A 21,919-nucleotide genomic window follows, 5' to 3' on the forward strand; every position below is an offset into this window, starting at 1 on the left:
TGGCATTTGGCCATTGAAGCGACGCGGCGAGTGTCGATCGAGTGAAAGTAAACAATGGATCGCACCCAAATGGATAGGCGATCGTGGATCACTAAACTAATAACGGTAAGTGGTGGGCTTGTGTAACGGCCTCACATTTTCGGGAATTGTCTTGCATAATAAAGTGTTAAAAAATACAAAAAAATTATAACAAATATATAAAGACAATTGCATCAGAAAAGCAGGTGTTAAGAGCTATTGAATGACATGAATAAGATTCATTATCGAAGGAAGAGATATGATGGTAAAATGTTTACAGAAATTGGAATATATATAAATCTTATGATTAAGATATCCAAAAGTGTATCGTAATTTGGATTATTCTCTTAATTATAAGATTAGATATTATGTCCTTTAATTGCAACTAGAGTTTAATAATACTTCTAAGATTACTCAAGATAACGTCAAGTTAATTATCCCAAAAAACCATACATTTTTCTTAAAAAGTGAGGTTTCTTCTATTTGTTTTTATTTAACCTAAAATCTTTCTTAAGATTTCTTTCAAAAAATATGTCTTAAAAATCCATTTGAACGAAAGTCTATATTTTTATCCTTATTAAATTTAGACAGCATTTAATCTTTAAACTAAAAACCGAAACCATCAATCAATTTTATAAACATTTTAATCTGCAATTTCCCATTGATAAAAACCCAAAAGGGAAACGCAATTAAAAGATGGTCACACGTCTCTGGCGCAGTAATTTTTCAAAAATGTGTTGAAATCGATAAACGATAATGCTAAGCGTTTTATGCATATTAACAGCTTCTGCCAGGTCTGTGTTTGTCTTTTATTATTTTGTTTTCTATCTCTCAACGCATGACCACGCAATCATAAAAGCATAACCAACAAACGAAAATGCTTAAAGTTTCCGCTGTGTGTGCTGTTGTTGTTCGCATTGCCGGTTCCCAAGAGAAAGATAAAGAAACAGAAAGAGAGAGACAGAGAGAGAGAAAGAGAGAGAGAGAAGCGGAATAAAATGAAAAGTTTCACTTTCTTCGAGAGCAAATACGGCCGGCTGGGATTGACTCGTTGGATTTGGCCCAAACACAAGAGCTCAATAACAAAGCCAAAAAAAAATAAATAAAACTTAAACCGAAAGCGAATCGCCAGAGCCAAAAAAAAATATCGATTTGCCAAATCGGGAAGATACCTTTTCCGGCTCTGTTTAAAATCAGTGAAATTTTTCGTTTAATTAAACCATGAATATGCATTGCTTGGGGAAATGCTTCGCTCGCTCAAGTCGAGTTCGTCGCCTAAGTCTTTTGTTTTGGTTGTGAAAATTTCACCATTCGCCAGCTGCTGCTGCTGATGCTGCGTCTGGCAATTAGCAGAAACAGCAGCAACTTGACCAAATTTGGTTAAGTGTAACATCAACTTTATTTCCAGAGCCAATTGAATTTATAAATAATTCATTCTAGCCACCGAGCTAGCCAAGAGAGTTGGCCAGTTGCAGCTGGTAGTGGCGGGAACGGGAACGGGAACGGAGACGGCGGGCAACATTGTATTTGGGAAATGAAGACATAGACTGGAACGTGCTCTGCCTCATCCTCCCGCATCCATGGCACCCTCCCCGCGCCCAGACTGGGTTTTCGTAGAAAGTCGCTGACACATTAAAGTGTTGCAATACGTTTCTCTGGCGACAGCTCGGCATCGTCTGCGATTGACAAATGTCTTCCTCGATGCGAGTTGACTTAATGCCCATTTGCACTGCAGCACCACCGCAGCATCGCATCGCTGCACCGCTGCACCACTGCACCACCATCATCCATTCAGTGTTGTCCAAGGTGGATAACGAAGCGTAGATAATTTTGTAGCTATAGGCACTCCCTTTAATTCAAACCTAAGGTTTTCTGATTTAAATTCTAAGATTTTTAATTTTAGTCAAAATTTGTTACTCTGTGACTGGAGTCATTTCCGACCCTATAAATTATATATATTATTGATCAGTATCAGAAGCTGAATCGATCTAGCAATGCCCGGGGGAAAAATAAATTTTTCACATTACATCGTTAAAATTATTAAAATTTGACAAAATTTTTAATTTTCTTAATTAATTGATTTTTTATGAATTTTAAATTAATTGCAAATCATTAACAAATTGCAGATTTGCATTTATTAACTTAAAACTAACATAGGAAAGCTTTCCCAAGTAAAATGAGTGATTTTTGGCTTAGTTTTGAGATTTTTAAACTTTGATTTGTTCAAAAAATACTGATTCAAAGAATCCAAATATTTTAAATGTAATTATTATCTTATTTTATAATTTAATTGCAAACTGGAACCAAGAATGGACCAAAAATACTCATAAAGATAGCAAACCATATTACGTATCCGACTAGTTAAACATCCTTTGGTTCAAAAACCTTTAAATAAAATATTAATAACTTATATTAACATACATATAACTAATAAAAAATATTTAATTTATTAATTTAAAAAATAAAAATTGAAGGAATCCATTAAAACGAAATCCGTATGCCGTATTACAATATTACGTATCCGCCTAGTTGAACATTACCTTATACTAAAATTATACAATTTGATTTGTGATACATATATCAAGTAAAAATTCGTCTAAAAAAAGGTTATAGCTTCGAATACTACTTCTTCTAATGGTTTATTTTAAAACATGTGAATTTGTAATTTAATCACATAAAATTTCTACACTAGATTTTCATTTAGAACACGTTACGAAAGCTCGCTAGAACAGCATCACTGATTGCACCAGTGACTAGCTCTCACGGCTGATTGGACATATTGATTTGTTTCGCCGACTTGGGACGCTGACAGCAGCATTTGCTCCAATTTCCCTGTGTCTCCTTGGCTTCCAAGAAATATGACAATGTTAATGAATGATATTCGATTTAATTGTCCCGCTGCACATGACAATCGACACTAATGCCAAATAGCAGTGTTATTTATCTTCTTTTTTCTTATTTTCTTGCGGCTGAACAAAGCGAAAGTAATTCTGCTTTCCATTTCAGGCCAGGCAACGTCTTCTCTTGCGGTCTGACCTGATTTGATTTCCAACACAAATTAGTCCGCAGAGTGCCGCCATTTGTTTCGCACCCAAGTTGCGGTCTCATCCTCGGATAACTCGCTTTCTTCACGTAATTGCCATGGTCTGGGATGCCCTCAAGCACTTGATTGAAGTACTTGTCTAAATCGGTGAAAAGGGAGTTATTATTGCGGGCAAAAGGAATTCCACACAGTCATTGATATACAAAGTTGACTTGAGTACATGATTATCAAGTATTTCTGTAAAGACTCTTTTGAAAGTTTCTTTGATCTCTTATTTATAATTTAAAGTATGCTCTGTAGAGAAGGGTTTACCTTCATACTTCCTTACCTCTTTAAAGCCATATTAAATCTTTAAGTTGAACAACTTTCTTATTATAAAATATACAACTATAACTTTGCATAAAACCCAGCCCACTTTCATGGAAATTTCTGGATAAATATTATGAAATAGGTTTGACCTTGCCTTATGTATGCTAATTCGGGGCGGGAATTTTCCACAGAGATCTTCGTTACCTAATCGAATGTGTATAAGTTGAGCTCACATTTCTGGCACACATCCGCCAGCAAAAACAGCCCACAAGGGAGCCGGAGTCGATCACTTTCTTTTCTCTTGGACGATGGAGTGATTCACCAGCGATCGATACCTTATATATATATATATATATATGTTTAAAGGTGTGCGCCATATGCGATGGGCAATAACTGAACACCGAATGCATATCAATTTTGGCCAACCAGTTTGCCACAGAGACCAGAGACCCTCGAAGAAGACTCGAAGAAATGGATTGAGAGACCCTATTTTGTAGCAAACCAAACCAGCCGAGCAATTGTGCAACCGAAAAGGAAAGTTGAAAGCCCTTGGAAATGCCTTGCTGGAAATGCTTTTCCACCTCGACGCAATTTACTTTTACTTGGGTTAACCCATTTCGCTTTTGATTGCTCTTTGCATTTCACTTTGCCGGCTGCCACTAACCGTTGTCTTGTCCGGTGACCAGTTGTCCGTCGTTGGTCGTCCGTCGTCCGTCGTCCATTATCCATGGCCAGCTGGCCAGCTGCCGGTTGCCGGTGAACCACTCTGGAGTCTGGAGTGGGTACATCCCGTGCGGTGCGAGACGGCGGCCAGTCTGGCTTGTCGGTCGGTGCAACTCCACAGAGAGAAATTGGGATTGTTTTTGTAGTAAACCTAGGAAATATCAGCCTTTTAATACATAGCTTAAAATAGAGTTGGAATGATTTATTTTGTCAGTTTTGAAGGGGTTTTCCTATAATAATTTAGGTAATAATATTTTTTAATGGGCAAGTGAAGCATATAAATTTTTACCTGTGTAATGGCAACGATGCAATTGCGGCCATTCTCCTTCTCTCCTTCTCTCTGCACTGCAGTCTGGAGGTGGCATGCAAATGCACATCGATCATCTTTATGACTTGTGATTGTCCAGTTGGCTTCGCGTGAAAGTAAAATTTTGATTTTCTACCGGCTTGAGTCTCTGGCAATTTGCTTAACTGAGTGAGAGCGGAGTCTATACCGTCTTTCTAGATATTTGTATACAAAACATATTCAAGATGATCTTCGCCATGTCTCTTAGCTGTGTCCGTATAATTAGTTCTTTATTTAAAGAAAGAATAAAAGTATAAAGAAGTAATATTAGATATAAAACATTACTTACATTTTATTAATATGTCCATCTCAACCTTTACAGAGCCATGTCATCTGGAGTCTACTCATCGTGGTAGTAGCTCTGCCAGGAGCTTTCGCCGGATTCGGCTTTGATTCGGCCAACTCTTGTAGTCCCAATGGCAAGATGTCACGCCGGGGTCGCGCCCAGATGCTGGCAGCGATTCCCTGTGACCTGGGCAAACAGGCCTTCTGCCACCTGCCTGGCACTGCCTATCCCTGGCATGCTGTCCGGCGGTTCGTCCACGAAAATCAGGGATTGATGAAGCGTATGTACGGGGATGTGAGGCACATATCCATCTTACGAGATGAGATCCAAAACAACGAGGTGGATGCGGATGACATAGAGGAAACGGCGGAACGGTACAGCAAAGATGCTGGCCGCAGGAGTGCCAAGTACTTGATGCGCGGCAGGGATCGGGATCGTGATCGAGATGATTTTGGAAGCTTCAAGAACAACGATGTGCTGAGGGAGCCACATTTTCGACCTGTCTCAACCAGCACCACGAGCACCACAAAGGCTACGACGACAACTGCAGCGCCCACAACTAGTAGTAGCACCACGGAAAAGAGCAGCAGTGAGGTGTCTTCATCCACATCTGGAAATGTGACCATTTCTGAAGCCACAACTTCGTCTACTGTGGCTCCACCATCTCCCAAAGAACCTGAACTAGAGGCCGAAATTGTGGAGATTCAGCCCAGTCCAGAGTCGAATAGTGTTTACGAATTAGTGCCATCTGCAGTTCCATCAACCACCATTGGAACACCTTCAACTCCTGAAGGTGAAAATATCCAGATTGTAGATTCTCCACAGCTGGGATTACGGAACCTCAGTGGAGAGGCTCAGCCCTCTCAGGAATCACTCACTGCCACCACTTTAAGGCCCACAGCGCTGCCCAAGAGCTCTGCTGCTTCTCCGGTTAAAAAGAGGAAGCCTGCAGAGACCACCACAGCTACTCCTCCGAAATCCTCCAGCTCAACCATGGCACCAAGCACTACAACAGCCACTCTGCTGATTCGACGCAATATGACCAAGTCCTCGATAGCATCCTCGGCTTCTGTGACCACACCCGTGAGCTTTGCCTCGCTCTTCGCCGGCACTTCTGGTGGGGCCTTCAGTCCGGAGAGGTTGCGCAGGCCACTGACCACCAGTAGCACCACTGTGCCAGCTCCAGCTGCGCAACTAGGTGGACTCCAGACGGGTACCAAATCGGGGCTGTTGAGGGAGGGGCAACTCTTCCAGGATGCCATGAAGCAGGAGCCGGTTGCTGTGGCAAGCAACCTAAGGGGAGTGTAAGTTATATCATCCATTCTTATTAAATATCTTTAATAATACATACCTTTCCCTGTTTTGCAGTAATGCCTGTCCCGTTAAGGATGAGGTGGTGGCTCCATTTTGGGCCAATAACACACGCGGTGAGGTGCTGGCCCTGCTCAATCTGTATCCCTTTGAGCAGTATGTCCACTGGGAGAAGTGCACCCACGAGTACAAGCAAATGTTCTGCCGCGATGGATGCAGGTGCGAGCAGCAGTATCGCCTCCACCGGCTTTTGGCCTATGATCCACACAATGAGTGCAGGGGCATCTTCTCCGATTGGTTCCGGTTCCCATCCAGCTGCATTTGCAAGTGCTACAACATCCCAATGGAGTTTAGGGCCACATCGCGCAGTCCACGCTCCGACAGCAGCTTCGACGGTCCAGCTCCAAAGTCTGATCCCATCGAGGCGGCCGAGGCGGAGGTCCAGAGAGCCATATACGAGCACGCCACGGATGAGTGGTACCGACCACGCGATGATTTTGACTTCTTAGAGGGTTAATCCTGGAAGGGATACCTTTTGCGAAGATAAATTGTACAGTAAATGTAGAGTTTATAGAGTTATTAGTTAAAAAATATTATGTAAAATCCTTACAAATTATAAAATATGTTTAATTAGATACGAGATAACGATAAGTTTACCACCTAAGTGCGGCATTATGTTAATGTAAATAAAGGCCAACATAATGCCCAATGTAGCACGAAACTTGAAGAGCGAATGTACCTTGAAATACTTGCGAACGCATCACGGCCTTTGAGCTGTGTCCGATGGTATTTACTAGCATTAAGTTTATTTATGTATTCACATTTTAACTGTAAGAAATAACCATAATTGTGGCCATAACATCAACTTTACCCAAAATTAAACAAACCCAGAGCAAATAGCTAAGGCGTTTTGGAAAAATATTTATTGTACGCAATCAAATATATATTTATATGTAGTCTGTATATTTAGAATGCTTACGTTTTTGTATAAAATAGACTTTATTTGTATTTAATACGTTGATATATATATTTTAACTGTTTACTCTCTTTAAGGCATAGAAGGGTACGTTGATAAATTAGATTTATAAATTGTATTTATGTGTAGAAGAGGGTTGCATTTTCTTGTATTTAATATTGCAATTTGAAGAAGGCATTTTCACGCATTTCATTTCAGTTTAACCGTTTACCACTTAAGGCTAGTGATAGCTCCTTTTTTGTCAATCACTTAATTTAATAAAAGATTTTAATGTTGCTCAACAGGCCGCCTGATTTTCAGAGTTGGCCAAAAGTAGTGGTAAGTAAAGCTTGATTTTGAAGAAGGTCAATTAATTAACTTGATTTAATATTCACAGTTGAAAAGTTAAACAATTTTAAGAGGGTTACAAGGCCAAAACTAGAATCGTTTGGGTGCATAAAAGGCGTATATATAGATTTATGTACTTACAAATACATAATAATAAATTGCATACAAAACAGACTTTTGGCTTAGCATGTCACCTTAGACGTTAGACGGAAATCTAGCTCCAGACGAAGTATATGTATATATATATAAATAAGATATATAAATTGCATCATACCTTGATTTGTGATCAACTTTAGCTTGAGAGAACACTACAACTACAGACATAAATTAGGTGACACGAGACAGAGACATGAAACAGGCAGAAATACCGCGCGTTGCTAGCGACGACTATTGAATACTCTGTGTTGAACGAAACGAATCGAATCGAATACGAACGAGCTCGATACTATTGATGCGCTTTAAAGAATACTAGGCGTGAGTGTCGCGCTAAATAACTAAAACTAGGAAGCCCAGAAAGAAGCTCAAGATGATACCGGCACCCAGAGCAGTTTATCCTGCTCCTTGTCGACGGCATCTTTGATTTGGGTGCACATGTGCTTGATGCTGACACCGGGTATGACGGCTGCAAAGAAGCATTTAACGTTAAATTAGATATTGTAAGGAGGAATGTATAGATCTCCATGACTTTACCTGATATGTACTGCTTGTAGTCGGTCTCCAGCTTCATGGCCCGCTCGTACATCTCCTTGGCCGCCTTGGCCGAGATTTTGTCGGTGCCAAAGTCGCGTATATCACGGATTTGCTTAGCCGACTTGAAGCGCAACAACAGGACAATCGGATAGATTTGCAAGCGCTGCAGACGCTCTACGGCGGATATGGAAACGTCCAGGATGCAGTGGCGTCGATCCTGCAAAGGGTTTTGTTTTATTTTTTGGCTTTGGAATGAAATCCTTGTGAATATACATACATTCTTGCAGGCATTGCCAATGGCCTCCACGGTGGTGCACTCAAACTTATTGCCCCGCCGACGATAGTCCACAAAGATGTTCTCCTTAAGGCCCTCCTCCATGGCCTCCTGTGAGCAGTCCATGGCCGTCACCTCGCACAGCTTGAAAAGGTTGGAAAAGTCGATAACCAAGCGATCCATCAGGCATTCGGAAAGCGGTCCAATAATGAGCACGGGACGTCGAACGGGCGCTAAGAGGGGAAAATGCTTAATGTATCATATTTCTTGTAAAAGATTAGTCTAGAAATCAACTTACAATCCAGCAGCTCTACACGCTGATAGCTCAGGGCACCGCCATCATCATTGAGCAGGCCTAAGTCTGGAAAGAAGCTGAGCTGCGTATTGCTAAAGCTGGCAATCTCTGTGGAGTCCCTGGACGAGCTGCGCTGGTTCTTTTTGCGACGAAAAAACGATCTCCTGGCTGAGGTGCTGCCGCGTCTGGCGGTACCCGTATCACAGTCCACCACCTCACCGGATCGTAGTTCCTCCTCCACTCTAAAGAAGGTACATTAATTAAAAAGAACGATAAACTTGAATGCTCTATTAGCTCACTTCATTTGACTTGGTATAATGCCGCACTCCTTGCGATGCCCCATGGCGTCCAGTTTCCAGGCACGCCACAGGCCAAAGGTGCCATTAAAAACCGTATTGTCCACATAGAGCACTTCGTCCTTGACAAAACGCAAGTCGTCCTCGTTCAGCTCACCAATGCGATCAAACCCCACGCGTATATAAAACGAGTCCCCGGGCTCATCCTTGATTTGCTTTAGAGCTGATTTAGGAAGAGAATAGGTTAAATTTTTAATCAAAAACTGAGACGAATATGTACTCACTGTGCAGCTTATTCTGCACCAGCATGGTGACCGTGTCCGTCAGTTTGGAGATCTCATTGGCTGCCTGCTCGGCGGTGACTGCGCTGAGGTCCACACCATTGTACTCCAGTATCTGGTCACCCTTGCGTATTCCTGCATGATCCGAGGGCGATCCGGGTGCCACATCGTGCACATAGATGCCCACCTTGTTGCCCCCAAATAGCTTGATGCCCAAGTTCTTAGACTTGTCCATGTGCAGAGTCACATACCTAAGAGCTGAAGGAATAAATAATATAATTAATAAATTAAATAGTTAATTGAGTTTAAGAGGGGATATTGGTTAGTAGGAAATAATAATAGGATTGAATCGGAAATCGATTTCTAGGGTTGGAAATGATTTCTTCACATTGTAACAAGCTTCTGAATATAAATCTGAATAAATTTCGTAAATATAAAAAAGGTTTGCATAAAAATCTGTTAAAAATTACCTAATAATATCAAAACATATTTACTAAAATGATAATTTGTGGTGTAATAAGAAATTTAAAGCAATTTCAGCGTTGAAACATAAGTAAACTTGAGTAGATGGTCATAACACATCTTTTAGTAGAAGGAAGTTCCTTCTTCTTTGGGCTATAAAAAGATCTGAAAGAGACCCTTCAATATATACCTTACTCAGCGTTGGGTTGGGAGTGTGGTTAGTAGTAGGAGTAGATTGGAGTGGAGTGGTGTGTGGTAACTACGTACTCTCTGAAGGCACGGAGGCAGGAGGCGGCGGCAATGCCGGCTTTGGCTCCTCATCGTATACCGTGGACGTGGCCGAGGCTGTCGTTGTGGTGGTGGTAGCCGCCGATGAGGGCATGTCTTGACTGCTGCTGATATCCGACTGGTTCTCCAGGCTATCGGCAAAGCTCTGATCCTTGATGGACTGATGGGAGAGCGGAGCCCTTGACCCGGATCGTGTCGATTGAGGCGGCTGCAGGGGCTGCAAAGGCAGCGGGAACAGAGAGTTGCGAGCCGGTGGACGCGGAGAGTTTCGTGGCGTTGGTGAGCCCGAGTGATTGATGGGAGATTCTGGTTCCAGATTGTGCGCTCCCTCGTACTCCATCGAAGGGAACTCTGAAATGAATGAAGGATTAGCTTTCAAGGGTACTCTGGCTGGGTATTCAACGACTTACTCTCCGGATTATACTGCACTAGCATTGTAAAGGAATCGCCACACTGGCGCAGCACATTTGCTGCAATCTCCTGTGTGGCCGCTCGCATGTTGATGCCGCACACTTCCAAGAGTTGATCGCCCACCTGGAGACCGGCACGCATCGCTGTGCTCTTGTCGGCAACGGTGGACACAAAGATGCCTCCGCCGTTGTTGTTGCACTGAATGGTGATGCCGAGCGACTTGTCGCGCTTGTCGATGGTGACTCTTCTAAGGTCTCCGGGGCACAGAAAATCCGCGGGCACATTGGAGTTTCGTTTTCCACTCCCGCCGCCGCCGTGGCTGAGGACCTCTACGTGGACCTGCGGCATTGGTGATCCTCGACCACTGCCGCCTCCTCCGCCAGCGCCACCGCCTCCTGCAACTCCCACTCCTGATCCAGTTCCACCGTTTCCACCCACCATATTTCCGCCAAAGCTGTTATGGATACTGGAGCTCATCAGGGAAATGGGTGCCCGATCGGAGGAGGAGGCCGACATGGAGCCACCGCTGGCCGGCGCCGTGCTGGTCACATAATGATGATCAATGCTGCCCGAGCTATTCTTAACCATGCTGCTGCTCTTGCTGGCCACACTGGGATTGGATGGTATCCTCAGCCGCTGGTTATCCTTCTTGCGAGGAAAGGTGCCACCCTCGTAGATGACGCCGCCAACTCCGGATACGCCACCGCCAGAGCTGCCCACACCCATGTAGGGATAGGGACCGTGGCTGTAATCCAGATACGGGGCATGCGGATGCGGATGGGGATGCGGCATCTGGTTGGCTTGCTGTACATGATGGTGGGGATGGTAACCGTCCAGATCGGTGGGTATTCCCACGCTATCGTGCGGCGGCTGTTGCGCCGGAAGCTGCTGCATCTGTTGCATTTGCTGCTGCTGCTGCTGCTGCTGCTGTTGCTGCTGTGGAGGTGGCGAGGGCAGAGTTAGAGGACTGGAGCGCCTGTTGTTCCTTACGCCGGGTCCAAAGCTGGGGAAGAGCTGCGTGTGCCGGTTGCCCGGCAGATGGGCGGACTGATGGAAGCCACCGTAACCGATGTGAATCCCAGAACCGATGTGAATCCCAGAACCGATGCTCTCGCTATCGCTCGGATACTTGGGTACGTGTCTCACTGCCTGCGGCATGGGCACATGGCGCTTGGCGTACACACCGTACTCACTGATTGCCGGACTCTTTGCGGACAGTATCGACTCAATGGAGTTCTGTGACTTCAGGGACACCACATCCGCATGCTGTCCTCCGGGTAATGGGTGACTCCCTCTGGGTGGATTCAGTGGCATGAACACGGCATTGGGATTGGATCCAGAGCTGGATTTAGGCAGTGGCGGTGGATGAAAGACATCGAAGACTTGCTGCTTGCGCACCGGAAATTCACCGGCCGCCGGACCTGTAACCCCGCCCAAGCCTGTCGATCCGGTCAAGCCAGTGGAGGCAGAGGAGGCGTTCATCACCTGCTGCTGGGCCTGCTGACCACTGGTTTTCGGCTGGTAAAAGTCTCCGCTGGGCGTGATATTCAGCGACAGGCGGTGATTGCTGTGCGGCCGTGTGCCATAGCGTTCCTGCGACGGCATCTTGACCCGAGCATTGGCACCCATCAGTGGCGCAGCTCGCTGCAGGGGCTTCTGAGGGCTCGGCTCTTCGGGACTCATGACTCCGCTGTAGAGTGAGTGCCTCGGGTGCGTCTGATATCCCACCATGGGCATGCCTCCAGAGGAGCCGGGTGGAAACAGCACGGAGGCACCAGAGCTGACCGGATTGGAGTTGCGGTTGGGATGCGCCTTGATGGCACTCCCATTGGCGCCCCGAATGTGCGCCAAGGGCTTTGACATCTGGGGCGGCAGGGGCGGAGGCAGCTGCTCCTGCATTAGCACTGGCGGTGTATGCTTCTCGGGAACACCTACATCGCTTACGAGCTCATCATCCTTGTCCACGTTAATGGGTCCCGCCGTGAAGAGGGACATCAAAGCGCGTTTCTTCTCGTTGCCGCGCATGGTGCCTGTGGGATTGTCGTGCGAGATGTTAGTCCGCGGCCAGGTGCCCATGCTCTTGGAGGCCTCCTTCTCCTTCTTGGTGCGCTTCTTGCGACTGAACAGGTTCTCCTTGCTCTTTTCCGAGCTATTTTCGCTCAGCACCGAGTCTAGGGCAGCGATGGCGTCATCGTGCTCCTGCTCAAAGTTATCCTCCGGCGTGCCCGGTTTACTGAACTTTAGTTTGCGTAAAAAGAACTCGGCAAACTTGGACGGATGCTTGGTGGCGCTGCTGGCTCCACTTCCTCCTCCTCCTCCTCCTCCACCGCCACCGCCGCTGCTTGATACATGCTGCATGGAATCAATGGATTCGGTTTGCGCCGACGAGGTGGTCATGCCCGGCGGCAGTTGATCCTGCACATACTTGAGGGCGAAAAGGTTGAGGCCATCGCTACGCGGATCGTTTAGCAGCTGCATCACCTCCTCGATTGACTGCACCGAGTCCATTGACTTATTATTAATGCTCAGCACGCGATCTCCAACGTCCAGTTCCGGCTCGTAAAAGGCCAGCGAGTTCTGCTCAATCTTGGCTATGAATACGCCCATATCCAGTTGCAGACCATGCGGGCAGTCGCGATCCCTGGTCTTCAGCTGAACGGAGTAGGCATGCCGCTTGCTGTGGCGCGTGCGAGAGACGAGGAGCAGTGAGCGCGGAGCACAAGCGCGTATCTCGTCGAGAACCATCCGCTTGGACAGTGACTGGCAGTCCAGGTTGTTCACCTTGCAGATCACATCGTTGATCTTAAGCTTCCCACAGGCTGGCGAGCTGCTAGTCACTCCGCAGACCAGCTTCCGCTTGTTGCTGTCATCCAGAATGATGCCCAGATCGGAGGTGTGCTCGTAGCCGCACAGCTCGACCTCCAGGAGGTCCTCGCCCTCGTAGCTGCTCAACCGGAAGCTGCGTCGCGAACCAGAGGCATTGCTATCCAGATTGTGGCGCTCCTGCTGCTCCATTTGCTCTTTTAACAGATCGATCTTTTTCTGGGCCTCGTCTTTCTGCTTTTTAATCTTCTCGCTGTCTCGGATGGCCATCAGCGAATCCGAGATGGCCTTGTCTCGCTCGTGGCGCATCTTGTCGCAGAGCGTTTTAACCGAGTCGCGCTCCTGCACGATCTTCTCGCGCTGCGAGATGGCCCAATCCCTCACACGCTTTGCCTCCTCAGCGTCCTGACTGGAGCGTTCCACCTCGGAGAGAGCCTTTTCGAGGCTCTTGCGCAGCTTTTCCAGTTCTTTGCTGTTCTCCAGCTCCTTGCCACTGGGGAATTCCTTCGACCAGGAGCTCTCGCGCGATTTGAGCAAGTCGCGCTTCTTTAACTCCGCGTTGGCCAGTTGCAGAGCCTTGATTTCACCCCTGGCCAGTTGCTCGTCCTTTTTGAGGCGCTCGATTTCCTTGTTTGCCAGCACCAGGTCGTCGGACATCTTTTGATGCTCCTGCAACACATTGTCCTTCTCGGATAGCAGCTGATTCAGTTCCTCGGTGAGTGAGACCACATTCTTGGTCTCCTTGGATAGCAAAACCTTAAGCGTCTGATTCTCGTCGCCCCTCTCCCGATAGTAATTGCGATCCTTCTCCAGCTCAATGTACGACTTCTTGTACTTCTCTCGCTCCACAGCGGCCATGGTACGCTCCTTCTTAAGCTCGGCCATCTTCTCGCTGCAGCTGCCATCGCAGCCCTGTGTCTTGCCGAAATAGTAGGGATTTCCACTGCCCACGGGCGGAGCTTGGCTATTGCCATTCTGGCTCTGCTGGTTCTGCTGCTGCGTCTCCAGGAGCAGCCGCTTCAGTCGGGCGCTCTCCTCAACGATGTCCGTGAATTTGTTGCGATCGGCCATGTAGTGCTCCTGATAGAGACTCAGCTCGCTGGACAGCTCATCGCAGCGCCGCTTCGAATTCGCGTGCTGGTGGCGCAAGGTGGCTAGCTCATGGAGAGCGGCCTTATACTGCGACTGCAGTACGTCGTACTTGGTTCCGTTTCCACCGGAAACGCCGGGCACACCCACACCACTGTTAACGCCCTTCGAGGGCCCATTGTTGTTGGCCATGTTGGCGGCGGTGGTGCTGCCACTGGAGTTGGACGGTGGCCGTAGGGTGTTGTCATAACCCACATACTCTGAGCTCTCTTCTGAAATGCAAGTTTAGGGAATTAAATGGAGATTCAAGTCGGAATGAAATGGATACTCACCCTCCTGACTGCTCGTGCTGGTCAGGGAAAGATCTCCCGATGCCATCTTTGCCATCACAGCATCCTTAGACACTGCGCAACATTAAGGTAATCTGTGGGGAATAAATGCGTTATTATTTTGTAATATTTGCATAGCACTATTAGATAGTTCGTCCGACTTGACTTTAATTCAATTTCCATAATTTATCAGAGCAAACTGATAAAAGTGTTGATTTAAGAAACACTATCTGCTTACAAACATTGCAGTTGGGCTGCTGACTCTAGTGAGTAATCAAGATACTAGACAAGGAGACCTTTTTGTAAAGATAATACTGCTTCGAAAGGTTCGGACTTTCAAAGAAAATTGTATGTTGACCTCTAGTTGGGAATCTCTAGTGTTGAAACTGTGGATTTTTTAGTCTATTACTTAAATTTCCTTTTTTTTTAATACCAATACCAAATTATAAAACTTTGATTTCTTGTTTAATTGTGTTAATAAAATCTAAACAAACCATAATTAAAGAACATTATAAATTGCACGTTTAACAATTAATCAACAGATTTTTATATTGATAAAGTTCTTATTTGCGATTATTTAAAATTGGAAAAGGTCGCTTAGTGAAACCGCTATTAACCAGATATCACTGGAAAACTTGTCTTATATTATGAAAAGTAAAAAGAACATACTATGGTTTAAACCTTTTCTTGGGGAGCTTTCTTTAATTATACTTTAAGAAACTATAATTCTAAGCTCAAAATCGATGTATTTACTAAATCCCGTTAAAATCCTAGCCGGTAATTTGTGTACAAGTGTCTTAAAAAGGCATTTTAATCTATTTTTCATGTACTTATTGCCAAGGCCGTCTATCTAACAAGTATTTTGAAAGACAGATAACGATGCCTAGATTTATTGGGAGTCAATTGGAGTTAAAGATTAAAGACTTGAATTGAAATCAAGTTGCAATGAAATATAGTATTACTTGTGGGGGAGTCATAATTATACAGACTTTAATCTTGATTATCACGCTGATGGTGTAGACGTGAGCATAAAACCGAAACTCTAATCCAAAATAAGCTTATTGTTTAAAAAAAAACTGCATTAATTATCTCCCTCGGATCGCGTGTGTGTGTGTGAGTGTGTGTTTGAAAAGCCGAGGCAGCCGCCGTCGCCGCATTGGGAAAACGAAACTTTCACAATTTTTTTTTTTTGTTTTTTTGTGAAACCGCGATTTTCACAATTGAACAAATTTAAATAAAAAATGCAGAGAGAGGGAATGGAAAACGGCTTAAATCTCAGTGCTTGCGAAATTAAAAAGTGTGGTAATTAAGCGAAGAGCGGAGAAAAAGAACTAACAATATTAATTGAAGCAGCCGAGCAGAAAGCGTAAATTAATAGCACACACACACACACATGCAACCGAACAGCGACACACACACACACACGAACCAGAGCAAAACAAGTTGGAGAAGAAAATCGAGACAACAAAAACAACAACAACAGCGCACAAAGGTGGAAAGCAAAGCGAATTATATAAACTGCAACAAAAAAGGAAACACACATATGAGAGTCCACGATGGCTTACCGTCTTTCGGTGGCACTTTTCGGCACTAATTTGGCTAATTAAAGTTGCTTAAATTCCCTTTTTTTTTGCGGTCAAAAGTCTACGAATACACGCACGCAAACGCAACAGCTGAACGGGTGTCGGTGCGGGCGGGGGAGGGAGGGCGAGAGCTCCACCCCAATTTCAACCCCGCGCAGCAGAAGCAACAGGCGGAAAAGCGGAAAAGCAGCGCGACGACCGGAAGTACTTAGAACGCGGCGAAAGGTCGGGCCAAAGCGATGACGAATGGCAGCCGAAAAAAGCCCAACAAAAACGAACGAAAACTAACGAAAAAAAAACAACTACACAATGCAACACAAACACACGTAAATAAAATATTCACTTGGGACTGGTGGATTTTGGCCTAGAAGACAACTGGTCACACTAATCGCACAATAACGTAATCAAACTACGTAATGCCAGTGATGTCACGTCCACAGTCTTACTTTAATTTTAACATTTTCTTTGTTTTTATTGGTTTTTCTTAATAAATTTATGTACTTATGTACTTATATACACTAATATACTATATCTATACTAATTTCAGGTTGCCAGACCACTTAAATATGTGTTAAAACAGATTTTTAATTTTTCTGTTGAAAATCCTTCAAAAAATACAAAAAGCAGCATAGTACAAATACTGCAGTTTTTTCCCAACATTAACTAAATTTTCAGTATAAATTTTATTTAAGGCTTAATTTTTAAATTAGAAATTAATAATACTTTACATATTTGAGTATAGACTGCGCCTATGCAAAAAAGTTCTTTTTAAATTAATAAAAATCAAACTGCTGCTTAGCCACAAAAGTCCAAAATGGCTATTATACAGCCGATGATTGTGAAAATAATGAAGATATAGTAAATATTATCTAAATAAAAATTTAAAATTTATAATATTTAAAAAAAAATATATCCATACAATTAATGAATTTTTCATTTTTGGTTAATAAAATATGTATGTATTTATAGTTATTCATTGAACGCAATAATGAGTTTAGGACCTATGTTTAAATATAATTTTAAACTAGAAATTAATGTACTATACATTTTTGGATACATCTGGTCTATGCAATAAGTTCTGTTTTAATTAATAGAAACCAACCAGCTGCTTAGCCACAATAGCCCAAAATTACTATAATATTAAATATAATAAATGTTATAAATATAATAAATATACTAAATATAATAAATATAATAATTACCATAAATATAATAAAATAATAATTATAATATCTAAATAATTAGTGAATCTTCCTATTTTAGAAAATAAAATAAGTCTGAATATTCACTAAATATAAATTTAAAATGTATAATATCCAAATATTTAATAAATTTTTTAATTAAATTTTAAATTGAATTTTGTCTTTTTTAATATTTTTTTAGCAACAGAATAAATACTAAAATATTGTACGGTATATTAAGATTAAGATTTATATTTGGATGTGTGTTTAAGTAAATTTACTATAAATTTTATGTTTATCTTTTATATATTTGTAGGTTTGGGCAATGTAAAATAATCCGACGAAGGCCAAAATAATTAAAGATTTACTATGTACTATTTAAAATTAAATTTAAAAATTGTAATATCCATAAAATATCCAAATAATTAGTTAATTTTTGTATTTTGGTAAATACAATATGTATGTTTGCTTTCTTTGCCAGGAAAAAGGCATCACTGGTAACCGGTTTGTTTTCACGTAACATTTCACGTCGATAACCGACGACCGGCTTATTGTCACGTAACATCGTTGATAAATCGATAAATCTTCCAGCTGCTCGCAGTTCAAAACTTGTCTAAGAGCTTATCTTGGACACCAACCGATAGTTTTAACCAGTGTAGCCACATCTATAGGCAAACCTTGCTTATCGGAAAATTCAAATTTGAAAAGAATTTCTATAAAATTCCTTCGGAAGAGGAATTAAAAAAAACGAAGAATAAAAGGAAGTCAATTAAATATTTTTATAAATATACATAATTATTCAAATATATATAATTTTTTAAATATATATAATACTAGCTAGGCCAGTCCCTTCAAAGTTTGACAAAATTAACACCTAAAATTGGTTTACAAATTTAAGGTTTTATGGCTTTCCTGCTCTTCCGAATAGCCTTCGTGGCCGCAACGGTCTACGCCACCCAAGAGATGGGCATCTGGAACAGCACCGATGAAACGGTGCTTCTCTTCGAGGATGCCAAGCGGGAAATTCAGCCCATGGCCGAGGATCTAATGCAACGCATCTGCATTTGGCGTTGCGACAAAGGCTACGAGGATAAAGATGTGGAGGTCAAACCGTGGCGTGAGTCCATGGTTGATGCCTGGAACGATGCGGTGAAGAAGAGCTTTCATGTCCTGGGTGTCGAGATGCCCAGTTATTACAAACGCTTTGCAGACGATTTGGGGCACAGCATTGACAATGGGACCAAAGAAGGAGGGAAACATTAAAATATTTGAAAAATTACTATAAAGACAAGTCTTTTATTTATATACAGAATAAAAAGAAGCCTTGATTTCAATTAAGATTTCACATAGTATTCTTCTTTTAATGTCTTCAATTTCCCAGAACAATAAAATCTTATATTGCATTCAGCACCTCGAGGTCAAGTCACACTGATAGCCTGGGTTCCGATTAATTTTATTTGGAACACATTCTTCTCAAGCCCTCAGTTGGTTCGTTGTTCTCTCTGAAGTATGAAGTTAAAGGAAGCTGTTTTGTTGATTTGCCTAATCTTGCAAATTCTGGACGTTCGGGGAGTCCCCCATTTGCTGGATTCTCAGTGTGTGGCCTCAAAGGCATCGGCTAAGGTGGTGAATGGCCAAAATGCTGATATATTGTTCAATCCCTGGATGGCAATGATTATTGAACGCGGTCAGATGATATGCGGAGGCTCTCTGATTCATTCTCGTAAATATTTTAATAAATATTAATTAATATAATATGAAAAAATATTATATATAATATTATATTTGCAGGTTTTGTGTTGACTGCCGCCCATTGCTCTAGAAATTATACGTTGTAAGTTAAATTGTTTCATGCTCATTATCTGTATACATAAATTAATTTTCAGATCAGTTCGTCTGGGAGATTATGATATAAGCCATAGGAATTCGGATTGCACTAGAGATGGCTGTATTCCAGGACCCAAGGACTTTATTGTGACACACACCTATACCTATGTGCCATATAAAGACTTCCACGACCATGACCTGGCTCTACTCAAGCTCAATAAAACTGTGCAGTACAGCGGTAAAACAATAACTTTATATATATATATATATCTTATATAATAATAAGAAATTATTCCTCTTTCTATATAGCTCACATCAAACCCATATGCCTGCTTGTGGGTGTGGAAGCACGTTTCTTGAATAGAATTTCGCGTTTCAATATCACTGGTTGGGGTCGCACCAAGTCCAGTGTGGTCAGTCTCGTCCTCCAGCAGACCACCTTGCAAAACTATCCAGTTGGCCATTGTGCCAGATTATTTGGCCGAAATATGAGCACATCCCACATCTGTGCTGGTAGTGCATCCAGCTCCACTTGCTCTGGGGATTCTGGAAGTCCTTTAACCGCCAGAATTGTTTGGGATATGAAACGCGTTGTCCAGTTTGGATTGGTGAGTTATGGCAGGATGAATTGCCAAGGACCTACCGTCTTTCCAAATCTTTTAAAATACGGCAATTGGATAGAGAACACAATTAACCAAGTTTTAGCAAAAGCCTCTACAAAACAAAAAAATAAATAAATAAATACATAATATATGTGGTCAAGTTGTTTATGGTTTCAAGATAGAGAGAGGTTTCAGACATTGAACTTGAAAAGTCTGACCCTCGTATCTGTGAAATATCAGAATATTGATTATATATATAAATAGCAAATCAATTGCAGTAGTTAACATATTTATTTGGTGTTTCAGTGGCGTATTTTGCTGGGGTTTGGTGGGGGTCATGTGCATAATGTTTTTAATATGTATTGTTTTTTCTGAATCCAATTTGTATATTTGTTTCTTAGTTAAGTCGTGACTTCTTAGGGATTGGTGAAGAGCTAGGAGAAATCTTCGAAGCTTCTGGCTTTACAGGTACAGTCTTCACAAGTTCAGTCTTTACAGGTACAGTCTTCATAGGTATAGCCTTCATAGGTACATCCTTCATAGGTATACCCTTCATAGGTATAGCCTTCATAGGTATACCCTTCATAGGTATACCCTTCATAGGTATAGCCTTCATAGGTATACCCTTCATAGGTATACCCTTCATAGGTATACCCTTCATAGGTATACCCTTCATAGGTACAGCCTTCATAGGTAAAGGCATCATAGGTACAGGCATCATAGGTACAGGCTTCATAGGTAAAGGCATCATAGGTACGGGCTTCATAGGTACAGGCTTCATAGGTACGGGCTTCATAGGTACGGGCTTCATAGGTACAGGCTTCATAGGTATAGCCTTTATAGGTACAGACATCATAGGTACAGGCTTCATAGGTACAGGCTTCATAGGTATACCCTTCATAGGTAAACCCTTCATAGGTAAACCCTTCATAGGTACAGGCATAATAGGGGCAGGCTTTGCAGATACAGCCTTCGCAGGTACAGCCTTCGCAGGTACAGTCTTCACAGGTACAGCCTTCACAGGTACAGCCTTCACAGGTACAGGCTTCGGAGGTACAGCCTTCATAGGTACAGGCTTCGCAGGTACAGCCCTCACAGTGACAGTTCGCACATTTGCAGCAGCTTTAGATGTTGATGGAACCACTTTAATACGAGGTCCAGTAGTTTTTCCCATCGCAGACACCGATGCTACATTTTGGCCCCTTGGAGGACGACGCACTATGGCTGGACGAGTATGAAAAGCCCTTGGTATTTGCATCATCTGTGGTTTAGGTTTCTCGGGAATCCCTCCCACCTGACAGTTGCGCCAGTTGGGCAGCATGAGTCCCTTTTCCGCGCACGGCTTGGGTAGAATTTCCTGATTAACATCCGTATTCTTCAGACCCTGCACCGGGGTCTTCAGATCATCCAATTTCTCCAAGTTCGTCATTTTCAGGTCTTCAATGGTGATATTGGTGCGATTGGAGAACTTAGAGAAGCGTGCAGCCTCCACGAGTTTATCCCTGGCCAAAGCTGAACACGGAATTTGTAATAATTTGTAGATACTTTTAATTTAAAAGTAATTGAACTTACTGTAAGCGATATCCAGGATTAAGCCGCGCAATCCCGGCTCGACCTTCAGTTTCATGTCCTCCAGAAGTCGGTCTATAAATTTCAAATCGGCCTTAATATCCAAGTTTCGTTCGCCCAGTTTATACTCCGGCGCCTTCCGGGCCTTGATGGATTTGTAATAAGCCATTTTTAGAAAGATGAGCTCCTTTTTTCACTGCGAAATGAGTTCAAGTGGCAGGAAAATTATTACTTTTGCTTTTCGTCACGTTATGTCATTTGACGTACTTCGATTTTGACAACCTTTTGTATTATCGACATTTTCAAACACTTTATTTTAAAACTAAGGTTTGTAAACGTTTATAATTGAGATGGAAAAGTATGCTGCGAATAATTACATTTATAAAATTCATTTTATTAAGGTTAAACATTTTGATTACATATAAAAACCTAATATTGGTTGGGGGGAAAAACTAACCCGAAATTCAGTGTTGAAGAATTAAGCTTGAGGTCCTTTTTTACAGTGTTGGAAAATTACGTTTAAATTAAATTTCGATGTGAAATAAGGTATGTGTTTGAACGACTTTAAAGGATAATATTT

At 42.8% G+C, this 21,919-nt stretch overlaps 5 protein-coding genes across 7 annotated transcripts; 3 read left to right on the forward strand and 2 right to left on the reverse strand.

The window, feature by feature from the left end:
• Positions 1-54: 54 nt before the first annotated feature.
• spz4 (Spaetzle domain-containing protein 4) lies at positions 55-7,320 on the forward strand. The gene is made up of 4 exons (XM_086831129.1): positions 55-112; positions 4,057-4,069; positions 4,779-6,029; positions 6,094-7,320. The coding sequence occupies exons 1-4, from the start codon at positions 55-57 to the stop codon at positions 6,551-6,553; spliced, it is 1,782 nt and encodes a 593-aa protein (XP_086687255.1). The 3' UTR covers positions 6,554-7,320.
• On the reverse strand, positions 6,945-16,505 carry Dlg5 (MAGUK family member discs large 5). 2 transcript variants are annotated; one of them, XM_020952374.2, is made up of 10 exons: positions 16,143-16,505; positions 14,581-14,672; positions 10,336-14,520; positions 9,905-10,276; positions 9,179-9,433; positions 8,898-9,117; positions 8,602-8,840; positions 8,307-8,536; positions 8,030-8,246; positions 6,945-7,961 (listed from the first exon to the last, which is right to left on the reverse strand). In XM_020952374.2, the coding sequence occupies exons 2-10, from the start codon at positions 14,633-14,635 to the stop codon at positions 7,861-7,863; spliced, it is 5,874 nt and encodes a 1,957-aa protein (XP_020808033.2). In that variant the 5' UTR covers positions 14,636-14,672; positions 16,143-16,505; the 3' UTR covers positions 6,945-7,860. The 2 variants fall into 2 exon arrangements, 1 of the variants encoding a protein (XP_020808033.2); XR_015271266.1 differs by lacking the exons at positions 6,945-7,961; positions 8,030-8,246; positions 8,307-8,536; positions 8,602-8,840; positions 8,898-9,117 and having other exon boundaries at positions 9,305-9,433; positions 9,828-10,276; positions 16,143-16,501.
• A 1,671-nt stretch (positions 16,506-18,176) lies between these two features.
• LOC110184022 (uncharacterized) lies at positions 18,177-18,679 on the forward strand. The gene has a single exon (XM_020952388.2). It carries the CDS (start codon positions 18,245-18,247, stop codon positions 18,602-18,604), a length of 360 nt encoding a protein of 119 aa, XP_020808047.2. The 5' UTR covers positions 18,177-18,244; the 3' UTR covers positions 18,605-18,679.
• A 128-nt stretch (positions 18,680-18,807) lies between these two features.
• Positions 18,808-20,042, forward strand: LOC110184019 (serine protease grass-like). The gene is made up of 4 exons (XM_020952384.2): positions 18,808-19,064; positions 19,133-19,175; positions 19,228-19,406; positions 19,478-20,042. Exons 1-4 carry the CDS (start codon positions 18,851-18,853, stop codon positions 19,903-19,905), a joined length of 864 nt encoding a protein of 287 aa, XP_020808043.2. The 5' UTR covers positions 18,808-18,850; the 3' UTR covers positions 19,906-20,042.
• LOC110184015 (uncharacterized) lies at positions 20,043-21,639 on the reverse strand. Of its 2 annotated transcripts, XM_086831128.1 has the most exons (3): positions 21,343-21,639; positions 20,269-21,282; positions 20,043-20,238 (listed from the first exon to the last, which is right to left on the reverse strand). In XM_086831128.1, exons 1-3 carry the CDS (start codon positions 21,506-21,508, stop codon positions 20,168-20,170), a joined length of 1,251 nt encoding a protein of 416 aa, XP_086687254.1. In that variant the 5' UTR covers positions 21,509-21,639; the 3' UTR covers positions 20,043-20,167. The 2 variants fall into 2 exon arrangements, with proteins under 2 accessions (XP_086687254.1, XP_020808040.2); XM_020952381.2 differs by having other exon boundaries at positions 20,043-21,282.
• Positions 21,640-21,919: the final 280 nt, after the last annotated feature.

The sequence above is a fragment of the Drosophila serrata genome, unplaced genomic scaffold, assembly GCF_035046125.1.
Source record: "Drosophila serrata isolate PLE 108 unplaced genomic scaffold, ASM3504612v1 contig_240, whole genome shotgun sequence".
In the NCBI taxonomy this organism is placed as follows: Eukaryota; Metazoa; Arthropoda; class Insecta; order Diptera; family Drosophilidae; genus Drosophila; species Drosophila serrata.

Excerpts from the sequence above, each read along its gene's own strand:
- LOC110184022 (XM_020952388.2), top strand. The coding sequence starts at position 18,245 with ATGGCTTTCCTGCTCTTCCGAATAGCCTTCGTGGCCGCAACGGTCTAC.
- Dlg5 (XM_020952374.2), bottom strand. The coding sequence starts at position 14,635 with ATGGCAAAGATGGCATCGGGAGATCTTTCCCTGACCAGCACGAGCAGT. Across the intron at positions 10,277-10,335 it reads AGTGCAGTATAATCCGGAGA|AGTTCCCTTCGATGGAGTAC; the intron begins GTAAGTCGTTGA and ends CATTCATTTCAG. Across the intron at positions 8,247-8,306 it reads TTGGCAATGCCTGCAAGAAT|GATCGACGCCACTGCATCCT; the intron begins GTATGTATATTC and ends AACCCTTTGCAG.
- spz4 (XM_086831129.1), top strand. The coding sequence starts at position 55 with ATGGATCGCACCCAAATGGATAGGCGATCGTGGATCACTAAACTAATA. Across the intron at positions 6,030-6,093 it reads GCAAGCAACCTAAGGGGAGT|TAATGCCTGTCCCGTTAAGG; the intron begins GTAAGTTATATC and ends CCTGTTTTGCAG.
- LOC110184015 (XM_020952381.2), bottom strand. The coding sequence starts at position 21,508 with ATGGCTTATTACAAATCCATCAAGGCCCGGAAGGCGCCGGAGTATAAA. Across the intron at positions 21,283-21,342 it reads AATCCTGGATATCGCTTACA|CTTTGGCCAGGGATAAACTC; the intron begins GTAAGTTCAATT and ends TTCCGTGTTCAG.
- LOC110184019 (XM_020952384.2), top strand. The coding sequence starts at position 18,851 with ATGAAGTTAAAGGAAGCTGTTTTGTTGATTTGCCTAATCTTGCAAATT. Across the intron at positions 19,065-19,132 it reads AGGCTCTCTGATTCATTCTC|GTTTTGTGTTGACTGCCGCC; the intron begins GTAAATATTTTA and ends TTATATTTGCAG. Across the intron at positions 19,407-19,477 it reads TAAAACTGTGCAGTACAGCG|CTCACATCAAACCCATATGC; the intron begins GTAAAACAATAA and ends CTTTCTATATAG.